The following is a 21,159-nucleotide window of genomic DNA, read 5'->3' on the forward strand; positions in this document are numbered from 1 at the left end:
GAGAGAAGACCAGTTTGTCTGGAGTCTCAGTCCTTGATCTTGGATTTTTTCTTACTTCTGTCCCTTCTGTGTTGTGAAGGCCCCTACTCTGTCCCCTGCATCTAAACATAACCTGCGGTATGGGGAGGTGCTTAATGTCAGACAGAATCACAGAGCCAGGCTTGAATGTAGATGTCTGTCTATAAGCAAGTTGTCTAACCTCTTTGAACTTCAGTTTTCCCAGCTATGAAGTGGAAAGTACAGAAAGGACAATTACTGTGTCACAGAGTGGTTGCGAACATTAAATGTGCTTAGGAATATTTCTAGCTTATAGTAGGCGCTCAACAAATCTTAATATACCCCTTTCCTGCTTGCTAAGCCTTCATTCTGTAAAAGCGTGTTAAGGCTTGGACATGTTACTGTTTCTCAAGGGTATTTGCATTTCAACAATGACCAAAACTTTAACTGAAGGAATTAAGAACCAGCCAACAGGACTGGGAGGATCCTTTTGGGCTGCAGTCGCACCACCTCTTCCTGGCTTTTCAGAAATATTTCATGAATGATCACAACAGGTTACGTACTAACACTACCCCCTTTTCTCAGAACTTGGCCCCAGGACCAGCCCTACCCTCAGAGGACAGTTTGGCTGCTAGATGACCGCCAGCCTCAACCTTGTGCGTTGTAGGCCATGTATTTAGTGATGAGGTTGGAGTCATATGGAGAAGCTGGGATAAGGGGAAAGATAGCATTATTAAGAGCATGAGGTTTCAAATGCTTGCTCTTGTTACTAGGACAACACAAGTCCATCTGGTATCTTTGTGGGAGTTACTCCTAGGTGAGTGGACGGGCCCTTATAGACATTAGCAAAGGGTGCTCTTCCTCCGGGATACATGCAGCCCAAGCCTATGCCAAATCAACTTGGTGAACAGAGACCAGGTGGGATTTTTGCTCCCTCCATCTCCACTGCCAGGCAATGAGTGCTGGGCACAATTTGCATAATCATACACAGTGGGCCCATTATTACAACTGTTTGCATGAGGCTTAAAGAGTCATTATTCTTTTTCTCTTTTCCTACTTTCTTTTAGCATCTTGACCTGAGCAATGGAGAACCTACCAGGAAACTTCCTCAGGGTGTTGTTTATGGTGTGGTGCGAAGATCAGATCAAAATCAGCAGAAAGAAATGGTGGTGTATGGGTGGTCCACGAGTCAACTGAAGGAAGAGATGAACTACATCAAAGATGTGAGCCATTTAAGAGTTTTTGCCCCCATCTGTTTTCTTTTTGTAGCATGCAAGAGGATGGAGTTGGAAGCATTGAAGTGAATGTAATAAGGTATTTTGAAAGAATTCTTAATGTTATCATTTTGGCTGGAAATGTTTCTGTGTTTGGTTTCTGGAAATGGTAATGTTAAAGTACAGATGTAAATCTGCAAGGAAGGAAAGGTTGAACTTCTGCTGGATGGATGTTACTAGGTAAGTATACTTAGGAGAGCAGATGGCTTCCTCCTTCCATGTAGGGTTTGGAGGCTCTTGAGTGGTTTTTCTTTATCACACTTACCAGTCCCAAATCCATCCCTGGCAAAAGGAATAGGAAGAAATGTGGCTGATTCGGACCAATCAGTTGGGTTGAAACAAATGCTAGGAAGTCAACCACAATAGACTTTGTCCAACCAAGCCAATCAATGCCATTCACTTCCTTGTATTTAATAGTTTATTTCCTATCTTTTAAATTACATGTTCTTTTGAGAAAATTTGGGAAATACAAATATGTATGAAGAAGAAAATAAAATCACTCATAATCTCACCATTCAACCAGAGCAACTGTTAACATTTTGGAGTATTTTCTTCTCTCTCTCTCTCTCTCTCTCTTTCTCTCTCCATTTCTTTTCATTCCATCCTGTGTTCCCCTAGATTGACTGATTCCCCTCTTGACCAAACCACCCAGCTTGTATGGAAGAGGAGATGGGCTGCTCTGACACTGATGGGCTCACATTATAGACCAGTGGCTTAGAAAGTGCTTGTAAGAGGCAGTGTGGGGCCAGGGAGTCACCCAGGCCTGTGAGCTCACAGTCCTTGCTTTGAGCTCCAGCTCTGTGTCTGGCCCAGCAAGTCACTTTTACTCGGTGCATACTTCAGTCCTCAGGCTGAGATTGTGGGGGTTGGCTGGGCTTTAATACCTAAGGTTAAAAACACAGCTCTGTGAGCCCCATTTTATTTTGTGGGTTTTCAGATAAGATGCAGACTCACGATGTCTTAGCTTTTGTGTGAGTTTTTAAAAGGAACATTTGTTGAATTTAAAAAATAATAAATGCTTAGCAGAAAGTATGAGGAAAAGCCAGAAAAATTAACATGCATATACATAATGTGTATGACAGCCACCAACCTCAAACTCCTAGTTATCCCAGCTTTCAAACATAATTTTAAAACTTTATTTTATTATATATTTTTGAGACAAGGTCTCACTCTGTCATCCAGGCTGGAGTGCAGTGGCACAATCACAGCTTACTGCAGCTTCTACCTCCCCAGCCTCAAGTGATCCTCTTGCCTCAGCTTCCCAAGCAGCTGGGACTGCAGGTGCGTGCCACTACCCGTAGATAATTTTTTGTAGAGTCGGGATTTTGCCATGATGCCCAGGCTGGTCTCAAACTCCTGGACTCCAGTGAACCTCCCACCTCAGCTTCCCAAAATGCTGGGATTACAGGTGTAAGCCACTGTGCCTGGCCTCCAGACATAATGTTTAACCTTTCAGAATATTCAATTCTTGAATTTCCTGTTAAGAATAGCTCAGACATTTTAACTTTCTTGTATTTTTTTCTCAAGGAAATATATAGACCTTCCTCATTTAAATGCTCCAGAGGCATGGCTCCTCTCTTAATAACCTTCTAAACAGAGTCCTGAGTCCCAGATTGCCCAAGACAAAGACAGGAGGAGATGTTGGCTAATCCTGAGTCGTGGATGACTTGTGCCAAAGTCACATGACCTGGAATTACTACCCTCCACTGTGATCTGCAACTTAAAACTAACTTTCAGGTCCCTCCTGCCACAGGTGGCTTCGGTATCATCCCTGGCCTGGTCGTTGCAGATTTGCCTTTAGCTCAAGATTCCACCCACTCAGCACTGGGAGCAGCGCAAGAGCCAGCTCAGGGCCACACGTGAAAGCCGTTCTGCCTGCCTAGAATGAAAAGTTGTACTTTTAACCTCATTTTCCCAAAATGTTTGTAGTTAATGGCAAGAAAGTAGACTCTATTTTTAGAATTCATATCAGGAAGTCTTGGAGTCTTGACTCTCCTTTCCCCCAAATCTCCACCAATATCCAGTAACCCCTAATAAACATGCTGTCTAATTTAAAACAATGTGCTTCAAAATTAAACCTTCCAATACCATGTCCTAAACACTTCCATTCTAACCAAACTGCTGCCTTTAGGCCCTTCCTAAAAGAGAAATTCTGGAGTGTGCTGGAGAAAACTCCCTTGAGACTTCCTGCCGTTTTTGAGGATTCCTGAGTATTTCCCCCATCCTAGGGACACCAGAAGAAGAGAGGAGACAGGGACTGTTTGTAAGGTCTTTTGTTGTGTTTTTAAAGTTTTTGAGGTCCTGCTAGGCCTCTGAAAGTAGTACTGTAGAGAAACTTGAACAGTGTTTGTGTAAACAAGTGTTTTGGGGATCACTTGAACTTTTGTTATGTTTACTGCCTTGTGTGTTATTGGTGATTATTGAGGAACTGACTTTCCAATTTATGGGCTCTCCAGGGTTCATATTTTACTTCCTTCCATTCCAGATATTTAATTGCTCTTTGGCAGTCAGAGCAGAGAGAGGGAAAATTAGAGGTTGCTTTTTGGTTTCTTTGCTCCTCTTAGCCATGAGTCTGTTAAAACACATTCTACTTGTAAAAATACGTGATGGGAAAAGGGCAAAACCTTGCCCAAATGTAATTTGAGGGTGATAGGTGAATTTCAACAAACTATTTTTTCTTCAGAGTTCATTTGGCTAATTAATATTTATTATTATATTTATGTGTAATTATCTATAATTATATGTAATTAATATATCATATTAACATATATTTTAATATATTCTATATTAATACATGCCTATATATTTTATTATGTATATAAATATACATATAAAATTATACATATAAATTACTTGGATAATTCCTATCTAGTTTCTAACTAATTGTTGGGGGTGACCTCCCTTAATTTCCTGACTGTCTTGTTCTTAAGAGTATTTTTATGTGGGTTCCTTCTTTCTTTAGAGTTTCTTAAAAGTTTTGGAAAGCTTGTATGAAAATGTTATAGCTTGATCTCTAACTAGTATCTCTGTGGGCTACAGGTGAGAGCCACTTTGGAAAAAGTGAGAAAGCGAATGTATGGAGACTATGGTGAGATGAGGCAGAAGATTCGACAGCTCACCCAGGAACTTTCAGTAAGTCATTATCTCAGTTGCTTGGAGATAGGGAGGCATGGCAGAGCTCAGAGTGGTCTCTCAGTTGCTAGTGTCTAAAGATATTAGAGTATCTAGTCTTGTTTATCAATAGAATTATATTTTAAATAAACTGAGGAAGTTTTTATCACAGAATGAAATGTGTTACCTAAAGGGACATTTTTGTGGCAAGAATAATCTTCTTCATGTTCAAAGCATTCCCACCAAAGTCAGGAGCAAAACAAGGAAGCCAGCTATCACTATTATTATTTAACATTGTTCTTGACATACTAGCCAAACAAGAGAAATAAACATATAGGTTTAAAAATGGCACAGATAGATGGAAAACTATCACTGTTTACAAACCATATGATTGTATACCTGGAAAGCCCAAGTGAGCATGAGCTGATGAAAGAAAAACTACTATGAACAAATAAGGAATTCGTTATTTGTAGCAGGGTATAAAATTTTATACACACACACACACACACACACACACAGAGGATATAGAATTAATATATACAAACAGGTTTCAATGTACAAAAAATTTCCAAAATATCATCAACAGAAAAATACTACATACCTAGGAGTCAACTATAATAAGTGGAAAGAAACACCATGTGCTTTGAAAGGAAGACTCAGCATCATAAGATCCACGTTACTGTACCAATTTGATGTGACCCAATAAAAAGACCACAGCACTTTGGGAGGCCGAGACAGGCGGATCACGAGGTCAGGAGATTGAGACCATCCTGGCTAACATGGTGAAACCGCGTCTCTACTAAAAAATACAAAAAAACTAGCTGGATGAGGCGGTGGGCGCCTGTAGTCCCAGCTACTTGGGAGGCTGAGGCAGGAGAATGGCGTGAACCCGGGAGGCGGAGCTTGCAGTGAGCTGAGATCCGGCCACTGCACTCCAGCCTAAGACCAACAGGTTTTGTTTTTTTATAAGTGGAGTAGGCGATTCTAAGGTTTATATAGAAAATAAATAAAAAGAGTTGCAAAAATAAGAAAAAAGAGCAATGAGAGGGAGTAGCCTTATTAAATGTTAAAAGAAAGTGAAAAAGCCTCAGAGAGTGAAACAGTATCGTAGTGGCACATAAATAGACAAACATCAGTTAAAAATTCTCCAGAAATGTACCCCAATATGTGATAAATGTAGCATCTCAAAAAAGGAAGGAAAATGGACTAGTCAATGTGCGCTATTAGGAAAACTTACGTGCTGCTGGAAGTCTTATACCTGGATAAATTCCAAATGTACCGAAGATTTAAATGTGAAAAATAAAACCCAAAAGTGCTAGAAGAAAAATATGTGTGAATTCATTTATACCCTTGGGGTAAGGGAATGCCTTTTCTTATTATGACATAAAATCCCAAAACTGTGAAAAGAAAGGCTGATAACTTTGACAACTTTAAAATGAGAAACTCCTGATGGTAAAAATGTCAAAGTCAAATGACCGGGAAAAATTATTTGTCCTTCATGTCATAGATAATAGGCTCATTTTCTGAATATTTAAAGATCCCCCACGAATCAAGAAGAAAAAGGCTACAACTCATAAAAATAGACGAAAGATTTGTAACAGGTACTTATACTAAAGGAAAGATGGAGAGCTCTTACGTGTATGACAGGATGCTCTGCCTCCCCTGTCATTTAATGCAGGTTAAAACCATCCCATGATATAATTTTTATCTATTAGACCCGCCAAAGTGCAAGAGGCGGGCAGGACATTGTTCACAGGCCTATGGGCAAACAAGCGGGTTGCTGATGAAAATGCAATTCGCTATTACTCTTATAGAGAACAATTCAGCATTATCGATCAAAATTACAGATGCTTAGATCCTTTGACCCAGCAATTCTATTCCTCTCACATATGAAGAAAGACATAAGGATAGACTTATTTATTACAGCATTGTTTGTAATAGTAAAATCATTGGAAACCTAAATGTCTATCAAGAAGGGGAAAGTGGCCAGGCACGGTGGCTCATGCTTATGATCCCAGCACTTTGGGAGGCCGAGGCAGGTGGATCATTTGAGGTCAGGAGTTTGAGACCAGCCTGGCCAACATGGTGAAACCCTGTCTCTACCAAAAATGCAAAAATTAGCCGGGCATGGTGGTGCAGGTAGTAATCCTAGCTCCTCCGTAGGCTGAGGCAGGAGAATCGCTTGAGCCTGGGAGGCGGAGTTTGCAGTGAGCCAAGATTGTGCCACTGCACTCCAGTCTGGGTGACAGAGTAAGACCCTGTTTCAAAAAAAAAAAAAAAAAAAAAAAAAAAGGGAAAGTAAGATAAATTAGGTATCTCTACAATAGAATATATGCAGTTGTAAAAGAAAAAAGAAAAAATGCAAGTAAGCCCTTGAAGGGGAGACACAGAGAGAGATGTAGATGGTGAATAAAAGCAAGATGCAAGAAAATATGTAGGAAAATTTTGCTACCATTTGTATAAAACAGGAAGAGAAGATAAACATATCAGGATTGTTCTGTGTGTGCACAAAAAGTTACTAAAAGGATAATCCAGAAAGTAATGAACTACTGTTTCTAATTGGGAGGCAGGAATGGGCAGGTGGTAACTGAGCAGGGTGGTAATTTTTTATAAAAATATAAAAGTAACTTTATACTTTTTAAATGTTTGCACCGTGTGAGTGTATTACCTACTCAAAAATTTAAGAAAAATAACCTTCCTCTAGTTTAGCCAAGCTAATGCTTGTGGACATTTAAAAAAATTGGTTATTAATAATCTCAGAGATAAAAGTCCCTGTCTATACGACATACCTTCCATAAGAGTTAGTATCTGTGGGGAAGAAGGGCAGTTACAACAGTCATGCATTAGAGTTCAATTTATGGCTGGGCTGTGAGATTAAGTGCTTAAGTAACACCTACTACCTTGATGATAGGAGTGGGGCTATGTAAATTTATCCACCCAGCTCATTCCCACTGGCATGTGGGAGGACATTTGTGAAATTCTCACCTGCTTATGGAAAGTCATTCTGCCATGACTGTCGGACACCAATGACTGTCATCAAAGCCAAAGAATTGGATTTGCAATATATGCGTAAACAAGACTCTGCTCCTCGCTTTCCATCACCGTCTCCTACACACCCTCATTTTCTCATGCTAGAATTGTCCCCGAAACCCTGTCTCTCTGCCTGCAGGTCTCCTCCTTCTCCAAGCCATCCTACATATTGCAGCCAGATTAAGGTTGCTAAATGATTGCTGTTGAAACACACTGCTGAACACAAAGCTGCCACGTGCTCCTGGGCCTGGTCTGCTGCTTCAATTCTGTCTCCACTCTCCAGGGTGCACCTCCTGCTCTGCTGGGCCAGGGCTGCTTCCTGCTGCTCCCAGAGGACACATGGGGGGCCTTCCTGGAGACTTCTACCCTCAGTCCTAACTATATCTAGCCTCTTGCCAATATCTAGGTCAAGACTGGCCTCTGACTCAGACATGTTAAACACGCACACCCAACAAAGACAGCAGCAACAACAGCAGCAACAAAACAACTCTTTTGTTTTGTTTTTTAAATGAGATGGAGTTTTGCTGTTGTCACCCAGGCTGGAGTGCACTGGTGCCATCTTGGCTCACTGCAACCTCAGCCTCCAGGGTTCAAGCGATTCTCCTGCCTCAGCCTTCCACGTAGCTGGGATTACAAGTGTGCGCCACCACGCCTTTCTAATTTTTGTATTTTTAGTAGAGATGGAGTTTCACCACATTGGCCAGGCTGGTCTCGAACTCTTGACCTTAGGTGATCCGACTGCCTCGGCCTCCCAAAGTGCTGGGATTACAAAAACAACTCTTGAGAATTGAGTGAGACCAAAGCATATTCTCTCCATGGTGACTACAAACAGCAAGGTGGCTGCAGAAGTTATTTCAACTGGGTTCTAGTTCTAGGAGTGCCGCTTCTGAGCTTTTTGACAATGAGCAAATCACATAACCTCTCTGATTATTTTCTTCCTTGCAAAAGACAACGTTCTGACTCCTGCACAGTGTTGTTGAGAGGGCTCAGCGAGGGTCTGTGAGTAAACACTCACCAAAGGAAGAGGATTCTTACCCTTCTACTCTCTGGGTCATGCAGACGTTGACTTTTAATTTAAAGCTTTACTTTAGATATTGTTGCAGTAGATGTGGCTTCTAACTGAAGAAAGTTCCAGCCTAACTGAAGATTGTCATGAACGTGTAGGGATTGATTTTGTGTGACTGTCTCCTTGATCTGTCCAGGTTTCCCACGCCCAGCAGGAGTATCTGGAGAATCACATCCAAACCCAGTCGTCTGCCCTGGATAGTTTTAATGCCATGAACTCAGCCTTGGCGTCGGATTCCATTGGCCTGCAGGTACTCGTCTGGTTACTGCTATGACAGGGCAACCCAGCTGAATCAAGAGTGGGGCCTGTGCCTTTGTAGAAAAACAAGTCACAGAACATCCTCAGCTCATCATTCAGAATTCTTTAAGCAGAACCACTGTGAAGACTTATGTCCGGAAGACAGTGAAGGAAATTGAACGAAGCATTTCCAATCTGAGACTTTAAGGCTTTGGTTTTGCTCTCACTGAAAAGGGAATTTAGACCCTGAGTTTAGTGTGAGAGATGTCGCTTGCTCCACCAGATACCCGAGTGGTCCTTAGCATCAGTACCTAACCCCGCACATCAGCGCTCTTCCTCCAGCCCCAGTGCCACAAGAAGCACCACCTAATCACAGAATAACACAGACTTCACCAAAGACAATCTGTACTCTTTCATGGCAAGCAATAGAAAAAAGGCTTGTAAACACTTTTTTATAATTAGAAATTATTTTGTATCAGAAAGAATCATGGGTATTCCATGTCTTGTTGTAGCAGACAGGGAACCAGAAAGACCCAGTATCTTATATTTGTGAAAATGCATGTTGTTATCTCACTTTGAGGGATTGTTTTCTTGGTTGATTTGGTTTACTAGGAGCCATTCAAGTGCTTCCCATTCTTACTCTGACAAGTCCCCTAACATGCAAATTAACTTGAAAATGTTCAAAACAAAGCATTATATGTGTTTGAAATAGCTTCCCTTGGTCTTCATTTCCAAATATGTGAACAATAGTTTTTACCTCTCCTCCAATTTTATTTGGCTTTTTTCTTTTTACCCTCCTCTCAGAAGTTCCAAAAGTATTTCAAATCCTTTCTGGTTCTACATAAGTAATTTATCAGATAAACAAATTTTCATGTTGGGATTCTCCACTTCCCCTAATTCTCTGGTAACAGTTGGTATGGGCAGCAGTGACAACAGCAAGGCTCGGCCACTGTCCTGGAGTGGGTCTGGGTGGCCTCGTGTTTGGGTTCGTCTGGGATGCCCATTTCTGGTGGGGCCTCTGAGTCCCACCCTTTTCCTGGCTCTCTTGAGTGTATGCCAGCTTTCCCCTGGCCTCAGGCCAAGCCCCACTGGTTCTAGTTTGCTCAGTAGCCTTTGTTTTCCCTTCCTCCTGTGGTCAGGGGGCTTGCCAAGGCTCCCTTTCCTTCCCTGTCGGATGCCATCTTATTCCCAGCCCACCAGCAAGGGCTTTATCTCACCTGAGTTCAGACTTAGTTGGTATTTTTACTACATCTCTGGTTTTTCTTCCCAGAAAAAAAAAATATATATATATTTGCTAGTCTTTTCTGGCAATTCTTCTGCTTTGCCATCTGGCCAACACTCTGGCATTTACTCCAGAGGCCAGCTGTTTGACTCTGACCCAGGCACGTTGACTGATTCCTAGTTATCGTGCAGGCTCTTAGTCCTGGAGAGCCAAAGGAGCCTTATAGCTAAAACCGCTGAGAGAAAGTGACAAAGAGACAGAGAGACAGACAGACAGAGAGAGAGAAAGAGAAGGAGAAGGAGAAGGAGAAAGAGGTGCCATCTCACAGCAGGAAACTCAACCTGCTGGAGGAAGAGGGCTGATGTACGGTGTACTCCCACTGATGCTGAGGACCACTCAGGTACCTGGTGAACCAAGTCTGAAGGTAGCTGGTTTCTTCCTTATGCAAGATCCCAGCCTCTCCCACTGGCCCACTCTACCCACTTTCATTATTATTGACAGGGAGGCCAGACCCTTGGTTTGATTCCATAGAATGTCAGAGCTAGAAAGAACTGAGAGGATCTCTAATCCCTTTGTTTTATGAGTAAACAAACTGAGGCCAACAGAGAGAAATGACACGAGCAAGATGCCTACCTAGTGACAGAGCCAGGATTAGAAGAATCCTGGTCTCTTGGGCCAGAGTGTAGGTTTTTTTATGGATACAAGAGTAGCATCTGTGAAGCCAGTGGGGCTGGGGGAGTGGGTAGCTGGCCTAGGTGGTTTCTAAAGCCCCTTGAAGCTCAAATGTTCTGTGACTCCATGCTTCCAAATGGCTTCAGTATTTCCTTTAGTATCTAATCACCTCCTTCAGAAATTCTTTTTCTCGATTCAAGTAGGTTTAGGAGCAAAAGGCTTATATTGCCCAAAGTAGAGGCTGAGGAATTGAGGAAGCTTCAGAGACTGATCATCTAGACAAGAGCACAGAGGTGTTAGAAATAGTGCCCAACACCAGGGTTTTCACATCTTCTAATGCAAAGTTGTAGATGACTGGGGACATAGTACAAGATGCCTTTCCAATGGCAGGGATTCTATGAAGGCCATTTATCTCTAAGGAGAGTTAAGCAAGTAGAAACCAAAGCAGTAAATAGCAACACGATTTTTTTTCTTTTTCTTTTTTTATTATTTTTTTAGAGATGGGGTGTTGCTCTGTTGCCCAGGCTGGAGTGCAGTGGTGTGATCATAGTTCACTGCAGCCCCTACCTCCTAGGCTCAAGTGATCCTCATGCCTCAGCCTCCTGGGTAGCTGAGGCTACAGGTACACACAACCATGTCTAGCTGGTTTAAAATTTTTTTTTGTAGTTGCCCAGTCTTGAACTCCCACCTCGGCCTCCCGAAGTGCTGGGATTACAGTCATAAGCCATCACGCATGGCCAACACTATTGATTTAAACATCCTCGCTTCAGTGTAGCCTGGAGCAAAAATCACTTGTCTGCATTACCAAATTCTGTTCCTTAGTACTTCTTTATTGCTACCCCTCTCTGCCTAAGGGAGGAAGGGGAAACGTTTGCAGGTATGCGAGTATTCTCAGTCATGTTGTCACTATCCTGGCAGGCAGTCTAGAAGCACAGAAGGGATAGCTCTTTTAAGAAAAAGAGGAGGCTGGGCGTGGTGGCTCACGCCTGTAATCCCAGCACTTTGGGAGGCCGAGTCAGGTGGATCACAAGGTCAGGAGTTCGAGACCAGCCTGGCCAATATGGTGAAACCCCATCTCTACTAAAAATACAAAAATTAGCCAGGTGTGGTGGCAGGCACCTGTAGTCCCAGCTATTCAGGAGGCTGAGGCAGGAGAATCGCTTGAACCTAGGAGGCGGAGGTTGCAGTGAGCCGAGATCATGCCACTGCAGTCCAGTCTGGGTGACAGAGTGAGACTCTGTCTCAAAAACAAACAAAAAAAAAAAAAAAAAAAAGAAAGAAAAAAAAAGAGGAATATCTTTATTCTATAAAGCTCATATTTTGTTTTCTGATTTCATTGTGGCAATTTGGGAAATACAGAAAAAATAAATAAGAAAATAGATATCCATAGCCCTATCACATAGTGAAAACTATCATTCAGATTTCCTCCTAGTCTTTTTCCCCCCAGTGCATAAACATGTATTTGAACCAATGCTTATACATAGTTTTCAAAATGGGATTGTACTATACTGTTTTCAAAAGCTGGTTTTTATTTTCCCATGTGAAATGATGTATTATAACACTTTTCCTTGGAAGGGCTCCATTTTAATCCATTTCCATCCATCCTAAGCAGTGACAAGTGGTGTTGGCAGCAGCTATGGGATGGTATGGGAGAGGCTTTCAGTCCCACCAAGCTACAGGGGCAGACCTCTTGGCCACCATGGGAGACCCGCAGTCCCTCACAGCACAGGGTCCCAGACTGGCAGCTGCTGGAGCCTAGCACAGCTACCCCAGTGGTTAATGATAAGGGGATTTCCCAGTGCGTGGTGCAGCCCATGTGTTTTCACGCCACCGGATCTGGTTTTGTTTTTGTTTTCATCCTCACAGAAAACCCTCGTGGATGTGACTTTGGAAAACAGCAACATTAAGGATCAAATCAGAAATCTGCAGCAGACGTATGAAGCATCCATGGATAAGCTGAGGGAAAAGCAGAGGCAGTTGGAGGTAGCGCAAGTTGAAAACCAGCTGCTGAAAATGAAGGTGGAGTATAAAAGCCTAGATTTATTTTCTATGAACCTTTCTCCTCTTTCCTTCTCCCTTTTCTCTTCCCATCTTCAGCTTTTCCATTTCCTTTTTCCATTCTCTTCTTCACTGGATTTTTTTTTTTTTTTTTTTTGAGACAGAGTCTTGCTCTGTCACCCAGGCTGGAGTGCAGTGGCACAATCATGGCTCACTGCAACCTCCACCTCCCGGGTTCAAGCAATTCTCGTGCCTCAGCCTCCCAAGTAGCTGGAATTACAGGTGTGTGCCACCACACCCAGCTAATTTTTGTATTTTTAGTAGAGAAGGGGTTTCACCATGTTGGCCAGGCTGGTCTCAAACTCCTGACCTCGGGTGATCCGCCTGCTTTGGCCTCCCAGAGTGCTGGGATTACAGGCGTGAGCCACCGTGCTTGGCCCAGATTGGGGGTGCTTCATAAATGCCCCCACTGGGCATGCCTTTCTTGGCCTCCAGTGGCCTCAAGGGCTATTTAGACACTCACCATGGTACTGCCGTTACGTTACTGAGAACACGCTTGGGATGCCCACAGATCTGGGACGTCAGAAGCCTTGGAGATCTCTCCCTTCACTGTTTAGATTTTCTTTGAGGTCCCAAGGCCTTTCTGTTTGGCTTGACAATAAAGAGCTGAGGGACACACAATTATCTGGTACTTGGGCTGTGACCCCTTCTCAAGAAGAAAGCTGGTGGGTGACTAGGGACACTGGGGGAGTGTCCCATTTGGCCCCCTGGGCTGGGAGCGTTCCTTAGCTGGACTTCTAGTGCCCTAGAGGCATTAGTGCCCCTCCCAAATTTAAACCGTGGATAGACTTCCTACCCAGTGACAGGAGCAGATCCGTGAATGGCTCCTGGAGGGCACTTAATAAATTATGTCTTGGATGAATTCCTTTGTATGTAAGTCTGTGGTTTTAAAATTTTGCTCAGCGCAGACTCAGGCTATAGTATGGGTAGTGTATCCACATCGTTTGTTGCTCAAAGTAGAATATGTGAGGGAGTGAAAGGTGGTACTATTGGTAATTTAGTTCACTTCACAGGGGTGGGCTGGGTGGGGAGGAGGGGCTGCCGGTGCGCCGCCCGGTCTCTGTATTGCCACCCTCGGGATCTGCTGCCAGTTCCCCTGGCCTGCCACAGCCATGGGGCAGATCATCTCCTCTCTATGTTCACTTCTAACAGGGCAGCTCTTCTTTTCCATATATTGCCTTTCTCAGTAAGAGTTAGTTTGCGGGGGTGGGGGGTAGGGGGGGAGCTTATATTGCTAAAAAAGCCTGAAATTACTGATTTAAGTATTTTTTTTCAGCTGAGGGGATTTATTCAATCATTCATTCTACAAATATTTATCGAGTGTCTACTCTATGTGTGTGTCCTGTTCAGTCCTGTTGGTTCCAGAGGTGGCCTGTCACCAGGCATCTGGGGACATCATTAGGCTGCTTGGCAATCTGGCTGCTTCCCTGGAGTCCAGGCCTTTCACTCCAGCCCACAGTTGCCTGTTGTAGAGACTGATGCTTGTTTTCATCCTGACAGTGGAGTTAAAAAGGTTTTTCCCACTCCTCCTATTTTACTCCCCAAATTGAAAAAAAAAAAAAAAAGCTTCAGGAACTCAGGGTATGTTACATGACCTGGAGGCAGAGTGAATGGGCCTCCAGGGACAGAGCCCTTCCAGCGAGCTGTGCGTGCACTGCAAATGGAGCACACAGCACACAGGGGCTCTCTCAGCTGGTGATAAGCTCTGTTCAGGATTTTCCACTTTGGGACTTTGTGGTGCCAACACTTGCCCAGTGATGAGAAGGGAGAAGTCAAGGGCATCAAGAGAGACTTGTCACATCTTGGAAACAAACATCATGTCACCTATTGAGGTTGTAGAATGCCTCCCTTTTCCAGAGTTTAGGTACGCAGCAAACTCAGCTGTCTGCAATAGGCAATAACCTGGAAGGAGGGAATGAGAGCAAACCTTCTGCAGCATAAAATCAATGGCGGGAAGTCTGTGTGTGAGGACGTGGCCTGGCAAACGGGAGGCACCAGCCACTACCAACCTAAGCCCTGCCCACCTGCAACTCCACTGACTTTTTCTTACCTCCTAAGCCAGGCCTGCTTTAGCACCAGGGGTGCCAGCTTAGTGTTCCCCACGCTAGGCTGGAATGTTTCCAAAAGCAACATTTAGGAAAGCACAAAGGTGTGGAAAGGGTGAGTCCAGATTTCTCCTTTGAGCTTAGCTGGTCTTACCTAGAAACTGGCTTGGCCAATGCAACTAATGAGATTGCTTGGAGTTTCTACCTTTTGAAAGAGTCACTCATGTGGAGGATACCTTTGTCCTGAGCCTGCCCCCAAAATTCATGTGAAATGCCACTTTTTATTTTTCTGTGGCTCTGCTCACCCCTCTTCCTCCCTTTCCCTGTTAGGTCTTGCTGCGTCTCTGCCGTCGAACTCAGTGGATGGGCTCACTGCCTCTGTGAGTCCCCACACGAAATGCACAGAGTGGAAGCCGCCAACTCCCCTGGGCCCTGCCAAAGCCGTCATTCTGAAATGAGTGTCTTTGTAGGTGGAATCGTCCCAAGAAGCCAATGCCGAGGTGATGCGAGAGATGACCAAGAAGCTGTACAGCCAGTATGAAGAGAAGCTGCAGGAAGAACAGAGGAAGCACAGTGCCGAGAAGGAGGCTCTTCTGGTGCGTGTGTTGTCGCTGCTGATGTAAACTAACCAGGAATTGTTGGTTCATTATTGGTGGTGACGTTTACTTAGTAGTGTTTATTCTTAGAGGTGGGTTAGTGGGCTCGGCCATGGGTTAGGGATCAAGGAATTATTCATTGGTTCATTCACTCCCCTCCCCTCTTCCCGTCTTCCCCTCTTCCCCTCTTCCCCTCTGCCCCTCTGCCCCTCTTCCCCTCTGCCTTTATTCATCCCCATCCCTGCTCAGAATAGCCCCTTGTCTCTGTCTCTAAATACACACCTTTTTCTAGCTCATCTGACAATTTGCCAGCATCTAAGCAGATCCTGGGCTTGCCTGCAGTTGTGCCCTCCCTCCCTCCCTCCCTCCCTCCCTCCCTCCCTCCCTCCCTCCCTCCATCCCTCCATCCCTCCATCCCTCCATCCCTCCATCCCTCCATTTGCTTCTCTCTACCTGAAATTTCCTCCTTCCCTGTCCTTGATCTTGCCTAAGCTCCCTAAAAGCCTTAAATGCCACCCTCTCCATGCATGGAGTCTCCCAGTCACAGAGCCAGAAGTGTTATCTGCCCTTAGGAAGCTCACTCTCTCTCTCTCTCTGCCTTTACTGTGGAATTCTTTTATACCTGCCATTAGAGTGGGGCTGCTTATCTCACATCTTGGCTTTTCCAGGAGATTATAAGTTCCTGAAGGCAGGGACCTCATGTCTGGCTCATCTGTGTCCTTAGAGGCTTAATACATGTTCTGATGATTGACTGGGTTTTCTTGTTAGTAATGAGCTGATGCATTGCATTGTGGGAGAAGGATCTGGGAATTCTGCATTCGATTCCAGATCTGGTTCTAATTCCCTTTACACTTCTGGCAAATACAATGACATTCCGAGTACCTACTCAATGTTATTAAACATTTATAGGCCTTTTTCACACCTGTTGGACATAAAAACTCAAGTAAAAAAAGGGGGAAAAAAGTAGTGAGGCCCATTAACCAGCCACACGATATATCTTTATTCATAGGTAAGAACCAGAACCAGGAGGTTGAGTTCATGATCTGTGAGACACTTTCAGGTTCCAAGGTCATGTTTTAAAGAGAAATCATGATCTAGAAAGCCAGAGCTGCTTGGATTCTGATGAGTAGCCTCGATACTCCATGCCTGTACTTAGGAGAGTATATTTCTTTTGCAGGAAGAAACCAATAGTTTTCTGAAAGCAATTGAAGAAGCCAATAAAAAGATGCAAGCGGCAGAGATCAGCCTAGAGGAGAAAGACCAGAGGATTGGGGAGCTGGACAGGCTGATTGAGCGCATGGAAAAGGTAGGACACAGCGTTGGGCCTATTCCCCACTTGCCAAACTTTTCCCTGCAGGTCTGTCTGAGATATGAGAAGCCCTGGATACGAATTCCTCTCACCTCCCAAATTTACAGATTTAAAAAAAAAAAAAAGACAAAGCTATAAAATAAAGTATAAGAAAGTCCAACAAAGTTCTAATTTTTCGGCCAGGCGCCGTGGCTCACACCTGTAATCACAGCACTTTGGGAGGCCGAGGTAGGTGGATCATGAGGTCAGGAGTTCAAGACCAGCCTGGCCAAGATGGTGAAACCCCGTCTCTACTAAAAAAATACAAAAAATTTAGCTGGGCGTGGAAGCAGGCACCTGTAATCCCAGATGCTCTGGAGGCTGAGGCAGAGAATTGCTTAAACCTGGAGGGGCGGAGGTTGCAGTGAGCCGAGATCGCACCATTGCACTCCAGCCTGGGTGACAGAGTGAGACTCCGTCTCAAAAAAAAAAAAAAAGTTCTAATTTTTCCCATGGTAACTATTTTGATGCTTTTTAAAAATTTTACTTGTGAAATTCTTTAGAAAAATTAATATTTTAGCAGCCTCATTTTGCTATTGCCCCAGGCGTGAACTTAGTTTATCCATTGAATTATCAAGCCCTATTTAGGTGTTACATCAACACAGCAACCCTGTTGTTTCTGGGGCATGTGTCTGAAGAGTTGGCTTTTCCTTGACACGCTGGGGACTTGAGGGAGTGGGGAGGCCCCATTTCTCTAGGCATGGTCAGCAGGCTGATGAGTGGGCTGGGGGGACTTCAGGAAGGCGGGAGTTCAGCTGGGATAATGAGGCCTGCCTAGAGAAAGGGAGGAGGCCAGGAATTAAGCAGGAAGTGGAGGAAAAGGAGGAAGTGGTGGGAGAAAGGAAAGAGAAAAGGAAGGAAGAGAAGGAAGAGAAAGGATGGGTGACCTTTAGCAGGTGATGACTGACTTCTGGACCCAGGAGTTCAGGGCTGAGGTTGTGGCTGGTTTCTGGCAATGGCTTCCTGGCCATTGCAGGAAGAAACCAATAGTTTTCTGAAAGCGATTGAAGAAGCCAATAAAAAGATGCAAGCGGCAGAGATCAGCCTAGAGGAGAAAGACCAGAGGATTGGGGAGCTGGACAGGCTGATTGAGCGCATGGAAAAGCGCATGGAAAATGGCTCCCTGGCCATTCCCAGAGCTTGCAGAGAGCAGTGACCTGCCAAGACCCTGACATTATCAGCACCCTGTGACTCATTCGGGATGCGGAGAATCTCCAGTCTGATGATGGAGGCAGAGGAGGGGCAGCAAGAGCAAGGTCACTGTCAGGCTTCATGTGATTCTGAGAAGAGGTCGCCTGACCTCATGGTGTTTGCAGCATAAGCCCCTCTACTGTTCTCTAACAAGGCGAGGTGTCGCCAGTATGGGAACTGCATTAAGTTCAGTACTTTGGAGCTTCAGAGCTCACTGGGTGCTTCTTTTTAGCTCTTTAGCTTTTTACTTGGGAGAGACGGGCAAACTAAAGAGTCAATTACAAGCTTACTTTTACCCCCTGGGAAAACAGAATCCCATCTTTTATTGAAGAGTAGATGATTGGCTTAGTGAGGACTAACATTAGTATTGACCAGAGTGGGTAGTGGTGAAGACTGGGCAACAAGGGGGCTTTCTAGAACTTGGGTGAGCTTTCTCCCACATTACTGTCCTCTTACAACAGCAGAAGATGTCAGTTAACTCAGATTCTCACTCTCTGGGTGGCAGGTTTTTCTGCAGCATAAAGAAGCAAGGTGAGCAGGCAGCATAGCGGGGTAGTCTGGGGAGAAGCTGTCATACAGACAGACCACAGGTAGTGGTTATGAACATAGGCTTTAGAATCAGACAGCCTGGGGGTTTGAATCTTTCTAGTTTCTTTCTTTCTAGTTGTTTGCAGTTACTTGATTTTTCCAAACTCAGTCTCCATTTCTGTAAAATGCTGATAATGGTACTTCTTATTCTTAGGGCTTTTGTGAGCAACGCATGAGAAAAATCCACGCCAAGTGCTAAGTGTGGTTCCTTGTATATAGTAAGGGTTCAGTCATTTGTGGCTGTGATTTTTACTTTGTTACAAGGTTGCCTAAGTGTCTACCCTCAGAGTCAGGTTGTTTTTAGCTCGACCCATTTCATGCTTATCTTCATCGTACTCTTGAGGTTCTGCAAGTTTCTTGCCTTTCCCCACTGATTTTCGCATGGAGCCCTCATGTGGGGTGAATGGGTAGAGCCAGGAAGCTGGTCAGGCCAGCCCTCCTTGCCAGCATTTAGGAAACACAAAACCTTCCTCAAGTGGTGTTGGCTGCTTCTTTAGTGATTGGAAATTTATTGTCCTTTCTCTAAATCTTCCTTTCCATTTAGGCTAGAGAAATGCTGTATTTATTGAGCTGAGATTAGATAGGCCAATTTATGCTGTTTCCTTTCCAGGAATAAATCTTTGAGAGCAGGAATCTAGCCAAATCCCTGTCTCACACTACGTGAACGGCATGTCCCTAGGCAGGGCTATGGCAGTGTACATATCCTGCTCTCAGTTTTGGATTTTGCTCAAGGACAAACCATGTGCTTTTGAATGGCTTCTCTGCCATATACCTTAGTGTACTGTTTCTCTTGTTGAGCATTGTATTTCAAACACCTTTTTTTCCTGATCAGTAAAAATCCTTTAAGGAGTGTTCTCTACCAGGGACCCTTCTGGAGAACAGATAATCTGGGCAGTGGTTTCACAGATGTTTACAAATGTAAGAAATAATTGTGCAGTGTACACTTAAGATTAGTTGTGCCTCAATTAAAAAAAAAAACTGAATGTTGTAAGTGCGCTGTAAGTTAGACCTTGCTCTACTTTACGACAGCTTTTTTTTTTTTTTTTGGAGGGAGACATTCACTTGTGAAAGCTTTTATCACTGTTATTTCAGGGCTAATGTAAAACTTCCAGCCACATGGGGGCGGGAGGAACGTTCTGCTCAGGTCAGGCCATAAGAATGTGCATTTGCTGTAGAGATTTAAAAACAGTAACAAAACCCCAGTCAAAGTTGATCTACCTTTGTTATTTTAAATATTTCAGTGATATACTCTTCCTGCTTGAGGTGGACTGTTTCCCCACCCCTTTGGCCTACCTCTTTGTATACCACTGCTTAGCTTCAAAGTTGTGGCAGTTAAATTTTCAAAGATTTGCGTTTAATAATTTGGTAGAAAAGAGGTTTGGAATTTATGTAACTAGTAAGAATTTGCAGGGTAGAATTTCTGAACATCAAGATGAGGACCATTAGTTCTCAGAGAAGGACCTAAAGTAAAATAATCTCCCAGTTAGTGAGTGGGATTTGATAAACTTCCATTTTAAGGACATTTGTTACACTAACATCTGTAATGTATTGTTAGTGCAATTTCAGTTATGAAGGGCACCATGTCTTTATGAACATTTTTCAGCTTTGTCCAAAGAAATGACTCCAGACTCCTTTTTTGGACAAACTCCTAAATATACATAGATATAGCAAAGTGTACAAAGTGCACAGCATGGTGCATGTATGTTTCCTGTTGCTACCATAGCAAATTTCCACAAGGTTAGTGGCTTAAAACGACACAAATGTATTATGTTACATTCCTAGAGGTCAGAAGTCCTAAAATCCAGGTGTTGGCAGAGCTGGATTCCTTTTGGAAGCTCTAGAAGGGAGTGCACTTCCCTGCCTTCTCTAACTTCTGGAGGCCACCTGTACTCCTCAGCTTGTGGCCCCCTCCTGCAGCTTCAGAGGCAGTAGCAGAGCATCTTCCAGGCTCCTTCCCTCTGATTCCAACCCTGCTGTCTCCTTCTTAGAAGGGCCCAACTGGGTAACCCAGGATCTCCCCATTTTAAGATCCTTAACTTAATCACATCTGCAGAGTTCCTTTCTCCATGTCAGATAACACATAGGATTCAGGAATTTGGACATGGACATCTTTGGAGGGCCATTATTCTGACCACAACACATTTTTACAAGTGAATACACCTGTGTAAACACCACAGGTTAGAATATAGGATATTGCCAGAATTCCAGAGCCTCTTTTCTTGACGATTCAGAAAATAATAAAGAATTTTACAGTACAACAAGTCACCAATTTGAAGTATTGATTATCGTTATTTGGAGCTATAAATTTTCACTGAGCCTGGGCTGATGGAATACTTTTAGAAAATAAATCGTGAATGGTTTTATTTGGGATGTTTGTCTCTGACCCATAAATATATCTATACATACACAATAACTGACTTGGCAGTTTTGAGCCTTGTTTGGGCTTTGCTGAGCAGGTGTGTGAAACCCAGGGGGTGTCGTATAAACTTGGACTCCCTAGTGCTAGAATTGCTAAATAGACATTCTCTGTCGAACTTGGGATCCATTGATTAAAATATCAGTTTCTGTTTGTTTTAGGAACGTCATCAACTGCAACTTCAACTCCTAGAACATGAAACAGAAATGTCTGGGGAATTAACTGATTCTGACAAGGAAAGGTAAGACGTAATGCCTTTCATCTTGTAATGAATTTAGGTTGTGGACATGCTGTGTTTTTATGGCCTC

General features: G+C 43.7%; 1 protein-coding gene across 4 annotated transcripts in view; it reads left to right on the forward strand.

Annotated features, from left to right (window-relative positions):
• MYZAP (myocardial zonula adherens protein) overlaps positions 1 to 21,159 on the forward strand; it is a 338,107-nt gene that overhangs the window by 269,028 nt on the left and 47,920 nt on the right. For all 4 annotated transcript variants that reach the window (XM_077939480.1, XM_028850979.2, XM_077939479.1 and 1 more), the window contains 7 exons: positions 1,065 to 1,220; positions 4,311 to 4,403; positions 8,615 to 8,728; positions 12,476 to 12,628; positions 15,183 to 15,308; positions 16,486 to 16,614; positions 21,013 to 21,092. In XM_077939480.1, the coding sequence (XP_077795606.1) occupies positions 1,065 to 1,220; positions 4,311 to 4,403; positions 8,615 to 8,728; positions 12,476 to 12,628; positions 15,183 to 15,308; positions 16,486 to 16,614; positions 21,013 to 21,092 (851 nt within the window). The remainder of the gene's footprint in view (positions 1 to 1,064; positions 1,221 to 4,310; positions 4,404 to 8,614; positions 8,729 to 12,475; positions 12,629 to 15,182; positions 15,309 to 16,485; positions 16,615 to 21,012; positions 21,093 to 21,159) is intronic.

Source organism: Macaca mulatta, chromosome 7 (genome assembly GCF_049350105.2).
Source record: "Macaca mulatta isolate MMU2019108-1 chromosome 7, T2T-MMU8v2.0, whole genome shotgun sequence".
Classification (NCBI taxonomy): Eukaryota; Metazoa; Chordata; class Mammalia; order Primates; family Cercopithecidae; genus Macaca; species Macaca mulatta.